The sequence below is a fragment of the Haliaeetus leucocephalus genome, unplaced genomic scaffold, assembly GCF_000737465.1.
Source record: "Haliaeetus leucocephalus isolate CR32 unplaced genomic scaffold, Haliaeetus_leucocephalus-4.0 Scaffold395, whole genome shotgun sequence".
NCBI lineage: Eukaryota > Metazoa > Chordata > Aves > Accipitriformes > Accipitridae > Haliaeetus > Haliaeetus leucocephalus.
In genome coordinates this window covers 4,162,497-4,181,444 of record NW_010972831.1, presented here as the reverse complement: position 1 = coordinate 4,181,444, position 18,948 = coordinate 4,162,497, and the positions used below count along the sequence as shown (strand labels likewise).

The 18,948-nt window shown below is 49.2% G+C and overlaps 2 protein-coding genes across 7 annotated transcripts in view; both read left to right on the top strand.

Annotated features, from left to right (window-relative positions):
• PHF12 (PHD finger protein 12) overlaps window positions 1–15,474 on the top strand; it is a 31,351-nt gene extending 15,877 nt beyond the window's left edge. For 3 of the 6 annotated variants that reach the window (XM_010573665.1, XM_010573664.1, XM_010573666.1), the window contains exons 4-14: window positions 402–522; window positions 1,656–1,788; window positions 2,487–2,651; window positions 3,304–3,465; window positions 4,557–5,373; window positions 7,462–7,584; window positions 8,928–9,071; window positions 11,136–11,234; window positions 11,785–11,867; window positions 13,572–13,710; window positions 14,312–15,474. In XM_010573665.1, the coding sequence (XP_010571967.1) occupies window positions 402–522; window positions 1,656–1,788; window positions 2,487–2,651; window positions 3,304–3,465; window positions 4,557–5,373; window positions 7,462–7,584; window positions 8,928–9,071; window positions 11,136–11,234; window positions 11,785–11,867; window positions 13,572–13,710; window positions 14,312–14,646 (2,321 nt within the window). In that variant the 3' untranslated portion in view covers window positions 14,647–15,474. The remainder of the gene's footprint in view (window positions 1–401; window positions 523–1,655; window positions 1,789–2,486; window positions 2,652–3,303; window positions 3,466–4,556; window positions 5,374–7,461; window positions 7,585–8,927; window positions 9,072–11,135; window positions 11,235–11,784; window positions 11,868–13,571; window positions 13,711–14,311) is intronic. The other 3 variants (XM_010573669.1, XM_010573667.1, XM_010573670.1) reach the window with 2 other exon arrangements.
• A 646-nt stretch (window positions 15,475–16,120) lies between these two features.
• DHRS13 (dehydrogenase/reductase (SDR family) member 13) lies at window positions 16,121–18,856 on the top strand. Its single transcript, XM_010573663.1, has 5 exons — window positions 16,121–16,327; window positions 16,446–16,564; window positions 17,209–17,332; window positions 17,412–17,723; window positions 18,384–18,856. Exons 1-5 carry the CDS (start codon window positions 16,201–16,203, stop codon window positions 18,686–18,688), a joined length of 987 nt encoding a protein of 328 aa, XP_010571965.1. The 5' UTR covers window positions 16,121–16,200; the 3' UTR covers window positions 18,689–18,856.
• Window positions 18,857–18,948: the final 92 nt, after the last annotated feature.

Sequence of the window (18,948 nt, the reverse complement as noted above, 5' to 3'; positions counted from 1 at the left end):
GGTGGCCTTTCAGATGTGAGCTGTGGGGACACTGCTGCTACAAACTACACCTCCATCAGCACTTGTGATAGATGCTTGCTGTTGTCACCTTAGTCTAGGTCATCAGTTTGAAGAAAAGAATTCCAATTGTCAAAATACTTGATTTTGATTTATGATATGATAATCTAGTAACAAATAATGACTTAATGTATAGGATGTAACTGAAATTATTAAGTGTAAAATATGTCTGTCTTTAAAGCCAACCTCTGTCACTTAAGGCTAGATTTAGTGGTTGATAAGGGTTCCTTAAGCAGCTCTCTTTGCCTTTTCTGTTTGCCTCTGCCTGAGATGATTATGTGTATCTACCAGAAAGCAAACTCTGCTATGTGGGTAACCCAAAGCCTTTTAAAATTTGCTTTCAGGTACTAGTAAGAGGAGGAGAAAGGAAGAAACCACAGGAAAGAACGTGAAGAAAGCACAACACGAGTTAGACCACAATGGTTTGGTTCCCTTGCCGGTGAAAGTCTGCTTCACATGCAACAGGTACTTGACTTCCAGGGAGGCTCTTCAGTGTAGCTGCACCCTTCACAGGAGCAAAGTTCTTGCTGAAAAAAGTAGACGACCTTTTTCCTTTCCCATTCTCCTTCATTGACTTGCTTACAATCCTCTAAACAAATGGGGGAATAATCATCTTTGCTAAATAACAGATGTTTAACCATGGCAAGTGTAGGTGTGGCTTCTGCAGCCTTGCATGGCTGTAAAGGGTTTTAAAACGTAGCCTGAAGAGAGTGAGCCATCTTGTCCTCAGTATTTTTCTACTAAGAAAAATTCTAAAGTGGTGGTGGTTTAGAAAATGGAGATATTTGTTTATGGTTCATGAAGGAAGTATGCGAGGAGGTGACCTTTAGGAAATAGAAATCTACCGAGAGAGATATAAGCCCAAGACAAATAGGAATGTTGTGCTGAAATAGTAAATCTGAAAACCAGTACAAAATACTGCTGTTTTTTATAACTGCATAAAAATATTCACATATAAATCCCAATTCAAAATGTCAGTGAAAATGAAAAACTTTATTTCAGGAACGCAGTCAGTGAGTTTCTGGAGGTGGGCTGGAGATTCAGGTGGGCTTTTGTGGAGAACAGCTGATGACTTTGTTGTAGAGTGAAGACGTCTTTAAAGCCTGGGGAATCAGATGTAGGTAGCTTTCTGGAGTTTGAGACTTGTTCTGAGAACATCTTGTTGAAGTAAATGTCCCAACTTCACACATGATACATCAGAGGAAAATTGTAATAACCTAAATCTGAGATTCCCTTATGATTTTTGAATTTTGCTCTAAATGAAGCCACTCGGAACTAACGCACAAGGTCAACTTGAAAAGTTCCTTATGGGAGTCTGACAGGTGCTTACAGCTTTCCAGCAATGGCATCTCCTCCTGCCAGAGGACCTCTTCTGTACCAAGAAACCCTCATGTGCCTAGGCAAGTCCTTTTGCCTTGAGCGGGTCTTGCAGAAGGTCCATATAGATCAAGTTACAAATTGGAAGCCTAATTTTGGATGCAAGTAACATAGTGCAGGGGAATTGGTGGGGAAAGATAAGCTAAAGTGGTTAGCTGAGCTTGCCTGCGTGTTCAGTATATATTCTGTATGGGAAATAAGATATGGTGCTTTCTTTGCAGGAGTTGCAGAGTGGCACCTCTAATTCAGTGTGATTATTGCCCACTCCTGTTCCACATGGATTGTCTGGAGCCACCGCTTACTGCCATGCCTCTGGGTAGATGGATGTGCCCAAATCACATAGAACATGTGGTGGTAAGCAGGACTATGATTGCAGTATGGTAACCGGATGCTGGAGTGGAACCTGGCAGGTCCATTAAAGGACAAAGTACAACAAATGTAAAACAGCTTCTGAGCTCTTATTGCTCCCTGTAACGCTTGTAAAGCTCCTGCTGCAAGCAACGCACTCTCCAAAGGAATATGCTGCTGCTATCTGCAATAAAATATAAAGATGGGGGAACTCCTTCCTGTAACTGAAGCTGACAGCTCAAATTGTGGCTTACTGACAGCTTGTCTAGTTTTCGGACTGGACTCCTTAAGATCTAGATGAGCTTCCAGAACTGTGATACAAAGCAGCACAGTGCTACAAATAGGGGAAGTAATTCTTTGCATGCTTAACCCAAAAAACTTTCATTCCAAGAGGGAGTTTTCATTTGTGGAAAAGCAGTGTACTTGAGACTAAATACTCAGGAAACAGGGGGCTGAAACAAAGGGCTTGTGCCCAGACAAACTGCTTCTGAGAGCATTGATGCTGCTTAGTAGGCCTCTAAATGCTTTTGTATTCATCTCCAGCAATGTGCCCTTTAACAGAAGTGGTTAGTGCTGCAGGAAACGAATAGTCTAAAGCTGAGCTGATGCTGTACTGCCAGTGCTACGAGGCGTTATGAAAGTCTTAGGGTACATTAGAGTGACCCGCAGATCCCTAACTCCTGTGGCATTATCTGATCACCCAGCTGAACCAGAAGAACTTGACCCTGAGTAATCGGTGCCGAGTATTTGACCGGTTCCAGGACACCATATCTCAGCACGTTGTCAAAGTGGATTTCTTAAACCGAATCCATAAGAAACATCCTCCGAATCGCAGAGTTCTTCAATCAGTAAAGAGAAAAGGTTTGAAGGTATGTGTAAACAAGTAGGTGTTGGTGAAACTCCCTGTATATGTATTCTAGTTTGGAAGGGAAACCAGCATGTCCCATAGGGATAACCTTTTGGGGCAGGAGGAAGAGGGTGGGGTCTGAATGAATGTGTTGGTGAGAGGTCTGGAAGTCAGCAGTTACTTTTCACTACATGTATGATTTAAGAAGCTTTTTTCCTGCCAACCATAAGGCTCAGCTATTACAAGTAAGCCTTTAAATCTGGCACAAGCATAGAAAGTACAACACAAAACCTCTTGAAGGTGGCCCTGTGTTCAGAATTGGGGCTGCTGCATGTTCTGTGTTAAAACGCAAAGAGTATTTGCTGCTGGAATGGCTGAAAAATGCCATACAGCTTTCCCTTCTTACTTGGCCTTTTTTGCATGACTTCTTTCATGCTGTAGCCACCACATTGTGCTGAAGTCATGCCTGACCTAAGGGAATAAAACCTATTAATTTCAGCCTAGCTGCATCAATTTAAAGCACTCAGTCCTTGAAACTTCTAATGTATTGTCTGCAGGGTTCCTTTGGGTCAGAAAGCAGCAAACACGAAGTGTAGTGCTGGTTAGGCACCTTGTTTAACTAGTCATTCTTGAGTAATTGTTCTCATGTGTGATCTTCTTTCTCTACAATGTAGGTTCCTGATGCTATAAAGTCCCAATATCGGCTTCCACCCCCGTTACTTGCGCCTGCAGCAATTAGAGATGGCGAGCTGATCTGTAACGGGATCCCTGAGGAACCCTTGCAGAAGCACCTTTTGAACACTGAGCACTTAGCCAGCCAGACAGAACAACAGGAGGTAAATGAAGTCAAATGCTTGGACTGTATGTCTGTAGTTGCTTTGGTACAAAAATCTCTTCCATTTCAGTCATGATCAGAGCAGTTGTCTAGGAAACCAGTCTCAAAATCATGTCTGAAGGTGATAGCTTGTCTTGTCTCTGACACCCTTGCCCATTAAAACTTCATTCTGGCTTTCCAGGTGAAATGTAAAACTCCTCATTTGATACTTCAGGCAAGTGGTGAAATAGGCTTCTGGCCTTAAGAGTGGAATGGAGGGCTTTCTGTCTAGATGTCATTTTTATTTCCTGGCAGAGGGGAAATACTTTCCACTTTGATTATGTAACGCTGCTCTCTGACACGTTTATTTGTATGGTAACATCACATTTCTGGGTTGCTTTTTATTGCTGATAGAATTGGACTTTTAAATCAAGGTCAAACGAATGTTTAAATCTTGTATGAAACTTCTTGCCAGATTGCACAACGCAAAGGCATGTTGCTTTGCAATCAGTGGTGTAGTCAAGTCCTTCTGTTAGGCGGGGTTCTTCTATGTGGCAGGTGCACATTCACCATGGAGCTTAAAACTTCAAATAAATCTTTTGGTCTTCCTCTACCTTGTGTAAAAGGAAAGGTGCTCTTCACCCCAGCTTTGGCAGGTGACTCCCTGTAGCGTGAGGTAGATCAGCATTTCTTTCCAGCATGCTACACAGTAAGTTGGAGGACTGTGTTTGGATAGAAGGCCATAGTAGTGAAAGATGTATTTGTAACTAGCTGAAGAGTTGCAACACTTAACAGGTGAAGAGAGGGAAGAGTTTGGGGGTGAGGAAGTGCATCTTCTGCCTTCTCCCTCCTTTAATCTCAGCTCCTCTCTGTACTATCCCCAGCACGGAGATAAACAGCATGTAATTCCGGTTGTGCTTTTGTACCTCTGGACAAAATTTTCTCTTGATCTAGATGAGCATCAGAGCAGGTGCTGTAGTTTCAGGCTGCATCAGAGCAGTCAGCAGCACAGTGAGGCAGCTGAATTTCTTTGAGCTGGGTGAACGATGGAGTAACTGTTGAGGTTTGGAGCACTGTCTGTGGAGCTAACCTGGACTTTTTTCTTCCTCCCAGTGGCTCTGTAGTGTTGTTGCGCTCCAGTGCAGCATATTGAAACATTTATCTGCTAAGCAGATGACTTTGCTTTGGGACTCTGAACAAACAGAGAAGGCTGATATTAAGCCTGTTATTGTGGCAGACGGCTCACTCGCCAACCCTTACCAGGCAGCTGACAAGGCACCCACACCTTCCCTCTATTCCATGTCATCCTGCACCTCAGGGATTACCACCCAGAATTCCTTGAGCTCCTCGCAATCCCAGCAGACTTTGTCACAGGAAGATGTCAACTGCAGCTCTTGTATAGATAAATCCAAGAAGGTGTCTTCTTGCGGGACTTCGAATGGGCCGACAGCCTCTGACATTAAAGTAAATGGTCCTCATTTCTATGGCGTTTCATCTGAATCTTCAGCACAGTTGACTGACTCCCAGAGGCTAATCGGATCTGGTAACACAATACCTGTTTTGTCTCATCGGCAAACGTGGCCTCGGCCCCTCACGCCCCCAGCGACTTGCGGACTTCTGAATCACACCATTGGAACCATTGTCAAAACAGAGAACGTAGCAGGACCCGTTTCTTGTGCACAAAGGGGTTCTGTGCCGGTCACAAGTATGCCTACGTCCATATCGAGCTCCTGTGCCAGCCTGGAGACCACCAGCACTTTGCAAAAGAAGAATGTGCAGACACAGATAGGACCGCCGCTGACGGCAGACCTGCGATCTATGGGCTCCCCTCTGACTGCCACGAGGGCTCTCACCCCACCGCAGGCTGCTGGAGATGGGATCTCTGCTGTTGGGTCCACAAACAGATTCTGTTCACCAGCACCACCTTCAGGTACGTGCCAAACAGCTGATCTCGGCCCCCGGGGCTAAGAGAGTGTTCAGGCTAAATGTTATTCTGAACCTCAAGGGTTTAGCAGTATGCCCTCATCTAACTGGGAACCAGGCTTTCTGTGGAGAGCTGCGAGAAGTTTCTCAAGTCTCCTCTGTCTTAGGTCCCTCCACGAGAGCCACAGGATGTATTTTTGCTGGCTGTTTATACCTGAGAGGGGAACTCTGTCCTGAGAAGCAGGATAATAGATCAGTTTAATTCTGGAAAGCAACAGTGGTTTTAAATCAGTTGGCTGCTGTCTCGCTGTTTCAACAACTGGCCACTCCAGTGCTGCTTTAAAACTACCGATTTGTTTTAAAGCACTAGTTTGACTGCAAGGTAGTCCTTCTCACAAGAGCAGCTGTCTGGCATCTGATCCTATGATCTCTGTACACGGTAACAGTTCTGGTGATGGTTGTGTCCCCTAGTACAGACGTGTTTGAAGTCCAGCTGCACAGCCTTGATGTTAGAGAAATGCGGACTTGGGAACCTGTAGTCTGTTTAGTATCTGCTGGTCTGTTAATACAGGGTAGTTATGGACTTGGATATACCATCTCTGTCCTGAGTTGTACCCAAAAAATTTGCTGTTAAAGTGTATATACCCATTCTTCAGTATAAAAATATCAAATCAAAGATGTTGATAGATGGTGAAGTCAGAGTAACTGCCCATAACTCAAATTCTGCTAGAATAAGCTTTCACTTAAAGCATTCTTCTTCTCTTCCCTTCCCCCACACCAGCTCAACACTCAAAGCTAGTAAACCCTTTGTGCAGGCTGGGTTGAAGCAGTTGCTGAAAAGCACACGATGAGCTGTCTGTCACTTCTCTTGCAGTTCCTAGCTGCTCTGTGGCAGGCTTGTGTAGATGGCTCAGATCTGGTGATTGCAAGCAACAGAGGCAACATCTTTTTATTGTTCTTGTTAAAATTCCTTAATGAATAACTTCTGAGCTTTACCTCGTGTTTGGAAGCAGTCCTCAGAGTACTTGGCCTCCTTGCTTATTGCTGAACAAACTTGGTTACTCCAAGGCTGCTAGTTTGACCATGCCCTACTTAGAAATGCAAGGCTGGGAGAAGTTTTGGTAGCGGAAATGAGACCATACTATAGAAAACTTCTTGCTTGTGGTTTGAAGAGCACTACAAATTCTACGTAATTTTGCAGTTACTTAAGATGTTAAATAATTGCTTTCGGTGCAAAGCTTGCATTCTACAAAATACATATTAAAGCATCATTTTGGTGTAGTGTCTCTTGGGAAAGGTGTAAATATTTAGATGTTCCATCTAACATGATACTTGTATATATTTATAACAAATCTTAAATTACAGTGTACAAATTCTCTTGCCAAGTACAAAAATACACATCATTCCTGTCTTTTTTATTGCCATAAATTTCAGGCATATAGTAGTTCTACTTTTAAGCAAACCAACTCAAGATCTGGTATCAACAATGCATTAAAGGGATTTTGTTTCCTGGCATTTGCCATTGCCTCTTTCAGCTTGCATGGCCACTGCCAAAGCAGTAGGATTTTATTTTGTAAATAATAAAATCTGCTTATGACTGTCAAATTCTTATTGGGCAGTGAAGTACACCCCAGACTTTATAATCATGCAGAAATAAAAATGTGGCAATTGTACTTTTTATGCATGTTCAGACCTAGACAAGCTACTTCGCAAATGTCTCTAGGTTTAACAAGCTCTTCAAGCTCCTGGGGACTTGGTGCTCATCTTTCCAGTCTGTGTAGGACATCGCTTACAGCCCATCATTGCTGCTGCTTCGAACAGGGAGTAGGAGCTTAAATGTATAGGTCCAGAATTCCTCCGACAACTGGAGGTGAGAGGCAGAAGCCGGCAGTTGGCTCTGTGTTGAAGGCACACACTAGTTCTTCTGTGAGGAGAAGAAAGCTAATGGCTTCTAGTTCAGGCCTTTTTCGAAGCATGACTATGAGCAAAATTAATCATTCTGAGCAGCTTGGAAGCAAAGTGCAGCCTGAGGGCTGCGTGCATGTCTCACGAACGTCACAGTGACATATCTTCTCTGCACCATCTTTCTCTGTAGATGGTAAGGTCAGTCCCAGCACCTTATCCATAGGAAGCGCTTTAACTCTACCCTCATCACTCACTTCAAACTCTGCAGCTATGTTGGACCTCACCAGTTCCCTGAAAGCATTTATGGATGGCGGTGAGTATTTAGTTCATTATCAGTCTCTACTAGCTCTGTGTGTTTTGCTTCCCTAAAGCATTCTGTCTCTGCTTAAGGAAAAGTTCCAGAGATAAAGAAGGGTTGCAGTCAGGTGAGGGCAGGGCTGGGTATACATTACCTTAAATATGTCACATGCTTCCCTACTTGTAATGTTGCCAAGGCAGCAAGGCCAATGAAGTGTTTCTGCCTGAAGCTTTTCTGGGGAACGATCATGGGCTGCTTTCCAGGTGGAATTCACATGCATAAACCTGCAGCCCTGCCATGTTGTGGTGCTAGCTGCAATCCAGAGCTGCTCCCGACGGGCGTAAAGTCTTGTAGTCGAGCAGTCACCTGACTGGTGATGCTCTAATGGATTAGTTAATTTTCTGATTTATTTCTGCCTCTGTCGGTCTTCTCCTAGACAGGCCCATTTTTTATTTTCCTTTTGTTGCACTTGGCAAGAAATGCCAGACCTTAGTGGAGTGACTTCAGGAGGAGGAGATTGCTGAACAGCAGTCATCAGTAGCATAGCAAGGCTGTCGCCAGAGATGACTTCTACATCTGAAGAACAGCCTTTCTGGTGTTGCCTGTGTGACCCTCTTTTCTTGGGTGAAGCCCGACTGCTCAGCCTGCCCAGGCTACCTCTCTGCTATTGGGGAAAGGCCGTTACAGCTCTGCTGCTTCTGCTTGCCCTTTTAAATGTCGTTGATGTGGAGAAAGCTCTTGGAAGAAGAGGTTAGCCAGCCTGCTTGCTGCCAGAAAGCAGACCTCTGTAGGGCTTTACAAATACAAACACTTAAAAGCTATCAGCAACAGATCTGCTTTAAAGCTCATTAATAATATTGTCTGAATTGCCCTGCTTGGTTTAATTGACCCTGCTACGAAAGCGCGTGACTCAGGAATGAGCCTGTAGCAGCTTCAAAGGTGGTTACAGCTTTCCTCTGTAATGTAGGGTTAGACTTTCTAACTAGGTAATGGAGCTTCACAAGAAGGACCCAACCTGCTACCCAAAGGGGCGTGATGTCTACCTCTGCAGACCTGTTGATTCTGAGCCAAACCAGCAGATTTTCAACTTTAATCAGTCCTTGTTCCCCTAAACTTCTGCTTGCTGCCTCAGTTGCAGCTCTGTGGCCATCGCTGGCACTCTCCTCGCATGCTGCTCATGGGAGATGATATGAAGTAATAGATCACCTATATGTAAGATTCTTGATAACTGCAAAATTTGTCAAGTCTTTGCTGTTGAAGCAAATGGCAAGTTTGAAAGTGGGACAGTTAAATCCACTGCAGCTCAGATTGCACCCTTTCCATGAATAACTTACTAATTGCTTTTTGTTTATTAACAGAGATTGAGATAAATATGCTGGATGAGCAGGTGATCAAGTTTCTGGCCTTGCAGAGAATACATCAGCTCTTTCCTTCCAAAGCTCAGTCTCTAGCGAGCAGTGTCAGTTCCCATCAGCAATCTCCTGTGGGAAACCACATTGAAGGTAAGAGCAGCCCTAGAATAGTTGGTTTGTGTTGAGCCGTAGCTTTTTGGCACTCCCTTGCCTGTTCTTTGAAGGAGATCTCCCTCTTCTTCTGGTATCTGTCTGATGCTGCCTTTCATGTTTCTTTCCTCTCATCCCCCCCCACTCTGGATACCCACTGGCCAGAAACTCCTTCAGGTCCCTCTACTTAATTATTTACAAATTATGCCAATGAAAACGCCTTCAGTAACTTCTGATTTTCTGCTGGAAATCTTTAGTGAAGTTGTGTTTTATTCATCTTGGAATTTGCAAGAGATGGGAAGGTTCAGCTGCTTTTGTTTTTTCCCCTCCCCTTTGAGATGGGCAAGAGAATTATGTGAATTCCTGCTCTCTCTTTCTGGAGAAGTTGCTTGTGACACAAGCAAATGAACAGGAGGAACTGGGGCACAGAATATATGTGTGATGTTGTCATTGCCTGTTGAGAATAATGTCACTGTCAAGCTGAAACACTAAATACAACTAATGCAAATAATGGAAAACAACTTGCACTTCTGCTGGAAATCTCCAGATTCCTGAGTTCAGCATGGGCCTTGTTTATGGTCACTGGTATTGGCATGCTAACACCTAAAGCTTCAGGGGAAGCATGGCTTCATGTTCCTCCGCATGCAGCCAGGCCATTTAATCTGCTTTCAAGCACTAGCTGGACAGCCTTGTTGTGGGAGCAGTTGTCTGCTCCTCCTTCACTAAGCCTGGGGGTAAATATCTAAGATAAGATCTTTGGAAGTCTGCTAGCTGTCAGTAACCTTCTTCTGAGACTCTATGCTTGCCTGCTTGCTTGCTGCTGTAGCATCACAGCATTCTCTAAATGCTTTGTCAATCTTCTTTTGAACACTGCTGTAGGACACAGCACCAGGCTGTGACATGAGCTGCGTTCCTGTGCTGCTCGTAACAGACGAGTTCTGGAAATTCTTCAGCAGTCTGCCTTTCAAAAGGCAGATTGATGCTGTTTTAACCCATCACCCTTTTTGGGCAGGAATGATGCATCCAGCTGACTGTTTAGCATTGCTGATGAAATATTAGATCCAAAGCCTTTAGTGAGCCCTGTTGACCGAGCAGAGCCAAACAGCTGAAAGGACTTGTGCTGGGCAGCTGGGCAGAGGTGGGAACCTGCACGTTTCAGCTGCGTTGAGTGCTGCACGTCCAGTGATGCCACTCAGCGTGGCCAATGTTCTTGATGTAGGTGACTCTGCAAACAGTCTCTCGTAATCCTCATGTTCTGTTCTTTGATTTCACACTCCTGCTGTAAAACTGTCATGCAGATGTGGTACCAGGAGGGGCCTAAACTCTGCATTTAAGCAGCTTATTTTCAAAAGACAGCTGCAGAAATCCTAGCTAGGCCTCTGTGGTCCAGAGTTTGATACCTGTTCCACAGGAGATGGTTTTCTGCCCAGTTAATGTGGGCACATGAGAATGTGTGATTTGGACTTGGCTGCTGGGGAGCTGCTCTGGAGGCTCAGCCCTGGCGTAGCTGTTGTCCAGTGTGCCGTAGGGACCGACCTGAGGGTAAAGGAGTCCACTTGGTAAATCATCCTGTCCTGGGAGCTGGGTTTGTCCCTGGACAAGCCCAAGCCCTGTTCCACCGGTTTGGTTTTCCTGCAGCTTCACTAGAAGTGAAATTGCAGTTGTTAAGTTGGTAACATTCACCAGCACCAATTTTTTTTAAGTGGCACTTTGACAGCAAGACTCAGCTCTTTGATTACCCAAAGTGGACGAGATTAAGAAAGAAGCTAGTGGTAGGAGGCTTGTGTTTTCCTCAGTGTGGCTCCATTGTGCACACTCAGTATTAAAACTCCCCCAATTGCATGGCTTGTGTGGGTTACTGGAGAGAGCAATTTTCTCTGATGACTGGCAAAAAGATGTTTAACGCACAAACATTCCTAGAGGGTTGGGAATTGGAGTTGAGGCCAAAGCTGACTGCATCCTTCCTAGGATCTGTGCTTTCTGGAGGGTAGCGCTGTGGGCACTGGGGTCAAGCAGCCTTCGTAGCTGATAACATTGTTCAAGTAATTTCTTTTTATCTTGCAGCGCAAAGAAAGGAAGTACAAGCCCGGGCGGTGTTCTATCCTCTCATGGGCTTAGGGGGTGCAGTCAATATGTGCTATCGAACCCTCTACATTGGGACAGGTGAGTAGCTTTTTCTGCCTTGACCTTTCAGAATCAGGGTGGTTCTCCCTGGCCCTCCCTAAGCATTTGCCAAGTGGGTATTGAAGAAAACAGACACATTGTGGCTGCTTGTACTGGGATTCTTCTACCAAGAAATGTGGAAATTCCCCCTCAGCTTGAATCTTTGTGGGGTTGCACCTTTGTAACCCGGCTGGTATCAAAATTAGCGGAATGGCTGTGCTGTAGATTTAATGCCTTACTGAGGGAGAGAAGAGTCACAGTTTGCTTGCAGGTTTCATTTCTTTCTGCCAGATTCTTCTGATGCTCCGGATAGACCCGGTAACTGTGAAATGCTCTTCAACCTTCATGGAGCTGCTAGCCTTCCCTTCCCCCACTGAAACTTTGTTCAGTGGCTTATCGCAGCATTATTCATGCAGTCCTGGGAGCTTGAACAAAGGCAGTTGCTCCCCTGTTGTTTTGCTAATTGAAGTTTAATTCTGTCTGTTGTTCTCTGCTGCCTGACAGTTTTTTCTGAAATGAACTGAGCCTGTTTTGTCCTCCCCATTGACAGGAGCTGATATGGATGTGTGCCTTACAAGCTATGGTCACTGTAACTATGTGTCTGGCAAACATGCCTGCATATTCTATGATGAGGTGAGTGCCTGAGTGTTTTGGGTTTGGGGGGGGGGGGGGGGTGGGTTGGGGGGTTTTTTTTTTAATTTTTATTATTTGGCATGCATGGCAGTGGGAGCTGGAGATGCAGGCAGCAGGTTGTCTTTGTGTGGTGCTCCTTTGTGGACTACAAAGTAAGAGCCAGGGCTGTGAATGGTTTCACTCCAGTGAAGGCTGCGTCAGCGTTTTCTGTCAAACCCTTTTCTGAAGCACAGAGCTCTGCCAGCATGATTTCTCTGAGCTAACTGCTTGTGGACAAAGACTGACCACAAGTAAGCACTGTCACTGCTGGTGTCTGGGGAAAGAGAAAGTCGTAGAAATGGCTCGATACTTTTTGATCCAGCTGCGTTGTTAATAAAAGCTAAACTTTACATGTCGACATTGAACCTCAGCTGGAACAAAACAGGGAACTGCTCTGAGTCTCTTGCTTTCAGGTGTGATGGTGGTGCAAAGCGTTCATGCCATCTGTATTTTATTTATACTCTGTATAAATTATTTATGTAGCTAAAATTTCAGTTAAGCTCTCAGCATAAACACAGGTCTACAGTTGCTCCTTAACTACAGTCCAGAGATTAGTTTGTTCTTGAAGTAAATAGACTGGCAGGTCTGCCCATAAAAGCACTGCTGGGGATATCTCTGAGCATGGAAAAACAGTCTTTGAAGCAAGATAGTCTTTTATATCACCATTTGTCAACCAGCTATTGAGCAGGATCCAGGATTAACCCAGAGCCAGCTTTAGCCATTCCTCCAGTGCACTACAAGCTACAGAACACACTCAGTAATGGGACCCAGACCTTGAATCTGTGTTGAAGCATCTCCTTGCAGTGGTCAATGCTAAATCAGGCTCTAGGCACTGAACTTCTTCCATACTCCAGCAGGCCTCCTATGGCTGTGGTCACTCTAGAGGGCGAATTCCCCCTCCTTAGCTCTGTCTGCTGTTTCTGCTTCTGGGCATGGGCAGCTGAGGCTTGGCCTTAGTCTCTGCAGTCTAGCAAGCTACTTGAAAACTTACTCCCCTGTGCATGGGGAATTTTTGTAACTTGATTAATGCTCTGTAGTTCCTGGGGGACAAGGTCTTCAGCCCTCAGATGATTCCTATGAGCTAACCTGAAATCTCCTTCACTCTGTCAACATCCTCTGCAAAGCTCAGTTGAGTGTGACGCTGCTTGTGTAATGCTTTGTGTCATGGTAATGTCTCTTGGCATTTCAGCATCTGCAAAAGGCCTGTAAATCCCAGACTGTCTCTTACCTTGTGGCTGCTGCAGCGCACTGGCATCCCTCTTGCCATCCTGTGTCTGCTTTCCAAAGCACACCTCTTCCCTGCTAGGCGCAGGTCTTGGGCCAAGTTTGCATCTAGTGTGCCTGTTAAAATGGTGTGCTCACTTTGTGAGAATCAGCTTGAATCCCTGTTTCCAAAAGATCTGTCGGTCCAAGTGCAGTAGGTAAAACCCACTTCTTTTCTAAGCTACTTCGGCCCTCCTTTCCTGCCGGGAAGCAGCTCTTACTGGGGAAAGCCAGCTCTTCTGTGAGCATGAGCCATGCGCGAGGGTCAGGTTGGTGGTCTCTGAAGCTGGAGCATATTTAACTGCTCTTATTTAACCATCGACAGTGGAGTGCTCCAAAGAGACACACGGGCAGAAGCCCTTCTGATGTGATGTCTTGATTCCCTCCTCCCTTTTTTTTCAGAATACGAAACATTACGAGCTGTTGAACTACAGTGAGCATGGGACGACCGTGGACAACGTTCTGTATTCGTGTGACTTCTCGGAGAAGATGACTCCCACTCCTCCCAGCAGTATTGTTGCCAAAGTGCAGAGTGTGATAAGTGAGTGTTGAGACAGCACCAGCCTCACGTAACACCACAGGGAGCTATTAGAGGGGGACAGGAGCGGGTGCAAATCGATTCCTTGTTGGTGCACCCCTTGCAAAAAAGGGAGGCTCTCCACTGGCCTCAGCCTGGGTTACACAAGACCTTCCTCTGCAGGCCTAGGGAGTGCCTCAGCCTGCAGAGTGCTCTGCTGTTAACCCCTACTAACTCCTGCCCGTGGTGCTGGAGTTAACCAAGCTCCAGGTCCCTGCCTGATGTCAGCTCTGGCTGATGAACTCCAGTTCAGAGCTGGACTGAGGAGTTTTCCCATGCACGTCCTCCCCTCCCACGCTGTGAGTAAGCTATCTGGGCTGTGCTACAGGCATCCCATCCCTGCATGGCTTACTCCTGCTCTCCACCTGATTGGTTTCCTCTTTTTTTGTTGGTTTTTTTTTTTTGTTTGGCTGCCAATCCTGTTTCCCTTCTATCAGGTGCTCACTGCAGACAACTGAAATGCCTCGTGGCTGGAGGATCTTACCCCCGAGGCACCTCAGCAGTAGCCCCTGTTGATGAAAACAAGCTGCCTGCCCAAATCTTACGTGTGTTTTTAATTTTCCAGAACGACATAAAAGCAGAAAACAAGAAGAGGAGCCGCATGAAGAAGCTGCTGTGATGAATTCGCAGGCACAAGGGCAGCATCGGAAACCCTGTAACTGCAAAGCCAGCAGCTCTAGCTTAATAGGGGGCAGCGGGGCTGGCTGGGAGGGGACAGCCCTGCTCCACCACGGCAGTTACATCAAGCTGGGCTGCCTGCAGTTTGTTTTCAGCATTACCGAATTTGCGACCAAACAGCCCAAGGGGGACACTGCCTTAGTACAAGACATGGACTTGGAGGAGAAGCTTTCTCTGAAACCCCACCAGGTGCCCGTGCTGCGGTCCAACTCAGTTCCCTAGGAATTTTAGGAAGAGAGCTTTGGAGTAAAGAAAACACCCTCAGACTCTTGCAATGCAAAAATGTACAAACCGAGGTGGGATTTTCTGTGTCGGCCCAGAGACTGTTCACACGCCGTTTGCATGAAATGAAGAACGTTTAACTTTTTTTAATTTTTCTTTTTTGCTCAAGTTTTAGGGGCATTTGCACATATATTTGTACTATACATTTCATTTTAAAAGGAAAACTGCAGTGAGAGCAGGACGCGTCAGAGCGAGGGGCGACCGCTGTCTGACTCGAGGACTCTCTCTGACAGATAGTTCCCATGCAGTTGTAAAATAATCAGAAACTTGTTCTATTTTGTGCCAGTGACAATAGTTTTATATTAAAAGAGAAATACAGTTTTCATACAGCAAATCTATACAATATCATTGTTTTATTTAATGTAAAGAAGCGCTCTTCTTCCCACAGTTATTTTTCCCATCCCTCCCTGCTATGGTTGCACTACAAGTAGCTACTGTGTATTATGGGCAGTGAGAAATGAGTTCTTTTCCTGGTGTCCATCCTATTTTTATTTCAAATAAGGAAAAGTGTTGGATTCTGTGTAAATACATCAGTGATGGCATTTTTCAATGTTTTAAAGCTGTGTACAGTGCTACATGTGGTATGACGTTCCTCAAATTGTCTATTGTAGCAGATCGTTTGTCGTAACCTGTCTGTCTCTTTTGTTTATATGCCACCTCCCCGCAGCAGAACAGCTAGTTCCACTGTACATAGTAATTGTAACGTTTTAGACTTTACAGAAACTTTCCTGTATTCTGTATATAAAAAAAAAATACTTCACATTCTGTTTTCTGACTGTCTGTCTTAACTCTTGTCACCACAACCTGGACCTTCCCCAGAGTGTCTGACCGCAGAAGAGGAGCCTCAGCTGCGGAAAGGGGCTGTGCCTGGGCGGAAGCAGCCTGATGTGTCCTGTGTGGGCATGTGGGATGATGCTGGTGGTCCAGGATGGGGACGGGAAGGTTGTAGAATGGTTTGGGTCGGAAGGGACCTTTGCAGGTCATCTGCAGTGAGCAGGGCCATCTTCAACTCGATCAGGTCCAACCTGACCTTGAGTATTTCCAGGGATGGAGCATCTACCACCTCTCTGGGCAAGAGAGGTGGGGTCTGGCTCTAGGGGTGACAGCATGCACCCCTCGCCCTCTCCCTTAGGGCATTGTGCTGTGCAGCAGCTGCCTCTCGCTGCTCAAGGTTTGCAGCAGAGGAGGCAGCTTGAGGTTTGCAGGCAGGCGGCCTCGTCCTCTCCCCATCTCACCTCCCTCTGCTGCCACCCGGGGCTGCACGAATCCGTCTCATCCTGCAGAAAACGGCCGGGTTTTTTTTGTTTTGGGTTTTTTTTTTTTTTTTGCAAACCCGGTCCCGATAACCCCACGCTTCCCTTGCGAAAGAACTCGCCTCGGCCCCTGCCCTCCGTCCTTCCCCCCGCCCCGGGGGAGGCGGAGGCCGGTTGCCGGGGCGGGGCGGGACACCGAGGCGACGGCGGCGGTCGTAGTACCCGGTAAAACGGCGGCGGGATGGGGTGGACGCTGCTGGGTGCCGGGTTGCTGCTGGCCCTCTACACGCTGCTCCGCCACGGGCTGCGCCGCTCCCCGCCGCTCCGCGACCGCCCCGAGCTCCGCGGCCGCACCGCCATCGTCACCGGTGAGCGCCGGGAACGAACGGCCCCGGGAAGGAAGGAAGGAAGGAAGGAAGGAAGGAAGGAAGGGAGGAAGGGCCCGGCCCCGCGCTCACCGTTACGCGCTCTGTTCCCGCTCCGCAGGGGGAAGCAGCGGCATCGGGGCGGCCACGGCGCTGGAGCTGGCCCGCTGCGGGGCCCGCGTCGTCCTGGCCACCCGCAACGCCCCGCGGGGGGAGGCCGCCGCCCGCCGCATCCGCACGGTGAGGGCAGCGGCACCGGCACACACACCCCCCGCCTCCTCCCGGGACAGCCCCGTGGCACGTCCCCGGGTACCCTCGGGGGGCAACCTTGGGTGACTCCGGGCGCTCCCGTGGGACATCCCTGGGTGTCGTATGGGCAGCCCCAGGACACCCCCGTGGGCACCCCGAGGAGACCCCCATGGCACATCCCGGGGACAACCCCCAGGACACCCCTGGGCACACCATGGGACATCCATGGACATCACATGGGCACCCTCAGGGGACCCCCAGCAGACCCACATGGCACACCTCAGGGACACCCCCATGAGACGTCCCTGGGCATCACATGGGGACCCCCAGGGGACCCCCAGGGGACCCCCAGCAGACCCACATGGCACACCCCAGGGACACCCCCAAGCACCCCGAGACACCAGCACCCTGTACCACGGGGGCTGCATGGACACCCCCAGCCCCAGCACAGGGCACCCCCCCATCACCACCACCCCCAGCCCACTGCAGCTCCCCCCTCCCTCACCCTGGGCCAGATCCAGTCCCCAGAGCATCCCCTCTACCCTCGGCCAGATCCAGCACCCGCACACCCCAAGGAAGCGTGCCCCCCACCCTGGGCCACCCCAGCCCTGTCCCAGCCTGTGCCATGCCTGCAGGAGACGGGGAACGCAGAGGTGCTCTTCATGCAGCTGGACCTGGCCAGCCTGCGCTCGGTGCGAGCCTTCGCCTCCGCCTTCCTGCGCCAGGAACCCCACCTGCACCTCCTCATCAACAACGCCGGTGAGCGCCGGGACCCCCGTCCCCCTTCCCCTTGCACCCCTGGATCACCCACCGTGGGTTGCCATCGCCTCCTTTGCAGGGGTGAGCGTCGGGGGCACGACGGAGGATGGTTTCAGCCTCCCCTTCCAGGTGAACCACCTTGGCCATTTCCTACTCACCCAGCTGCTGCTGGAGCGGCTGCAGAGCTGCGCGCCCAGCCGCGTGGTCATCGTTGCCTCCCGCGCCCACTGCGCCGGCCGCCTGCGCCCCAACACCCTGGGCCGGCCGCCCTCCGGGCTGTTTTCGGCTTTCCAGGACTACTGCGACAGCAAGCTGGCCAACGTGCTGCACGCCCGCGAGCTGGCCACGCACTTGCAGGGCACCCAGGTGACGTGCTACGCTGTGCACCCAGGTAGGGACCCGGCTCTGCAACCCGGAACTGGGGACGGTGGGACGGGGGTGGGCTCAGCGTCAGCATTTGCGTGGGGTGTTCTTTGCATGGGGTGTCCCTTTGTGCAGGGTGGGCTCTGCGTGGTGCGGGCTTTGCACAGGGCTGCCTTTGCACGGTGTTTTTGCACAGTGCAGCCTTCGCACAGAGAATTCCTGCATGTGGAGCATCCCCTCGCGCAGAGCGTCCTCTGCATGGTGTCTCCCTTTGCACGGAGCACAGCGCAACCTTTGCACGGCATCCCTTTGTGCGATGCCCTTTTCACAAGCGCGCCCTTTGCATGAAACATCCCTTTGCGTGGGGTGTCCCTTTGCTGGAGCATCCCTTCGCGCAGCGTCCCTGTGCACGTTGTGTCCCTTTGCACGAAGCGTCCCTTTGCACAGCGCACCCTTGCACAGAGCATACTTTTTTTGCATGGAGCACCGTGCACCCCTGAGCCGCGCGCCACCATCGCAAGGCCAGATGGGGCACAGGCAGCACCCCCGGGGAAGGCTGTGGCAAAGCTGCCCGTGCAAAGGCCACCCTGGCGCGGCCGCTTCCGTTTCTCGCAGCAGAACTGGCTCCCGCGTGGGCTCTTCCCCGCCGGGAGCCGGGATGCTCCACGGCCGCTTCCCCTCGCCCCAGGGTTCGTCAACACGGAGCTCTTCCGCCACACGCCGCTCTGGCTGAAGCCGCTCTTCCTGCCGCTGGCCTGGCTCTTCTTCCTCGACGCGGCCGAAGGCGCCCAGACCTCCCTCCACTGCGCCACGCAGGAGGGCCTCGAGCGTTTCAGCGGACGCTACTTCGCCGACTGCCGTCTGCAGGAACCGTGGCCGCCGGCCCGCGATGACCGGCTGGCCCGGGCGCTCTGGGAGGCCAGCGAGAGACTGGTGGGACTGGGGGGGCCCGGGGAGAACCCCTCGCTGGCCCCTGCTGCTGTCATACAATAAAAGTGACGGTGGCGAAAAGGGAGGGAGCCCCGGGTTGGGTGTGAAATGGAGCCTGAGGAGGAGGCAGAGGACGGTCCACGGGGGGGGGGGGAACCTGAGTGGGGGGCAGCGGCCATGTTTGTGGGGCTCTCGCGACGCAGCCGCCCCGCCTTGCTCACGCACGCACGCGGCGCCCAACATGGCGGCTGCGCGGGATGCTCGGCCCCGCCCTCGAGGTGAGGCGCGGCGCAAGCACTGACCTTCCCAACATGGCTGCGCCC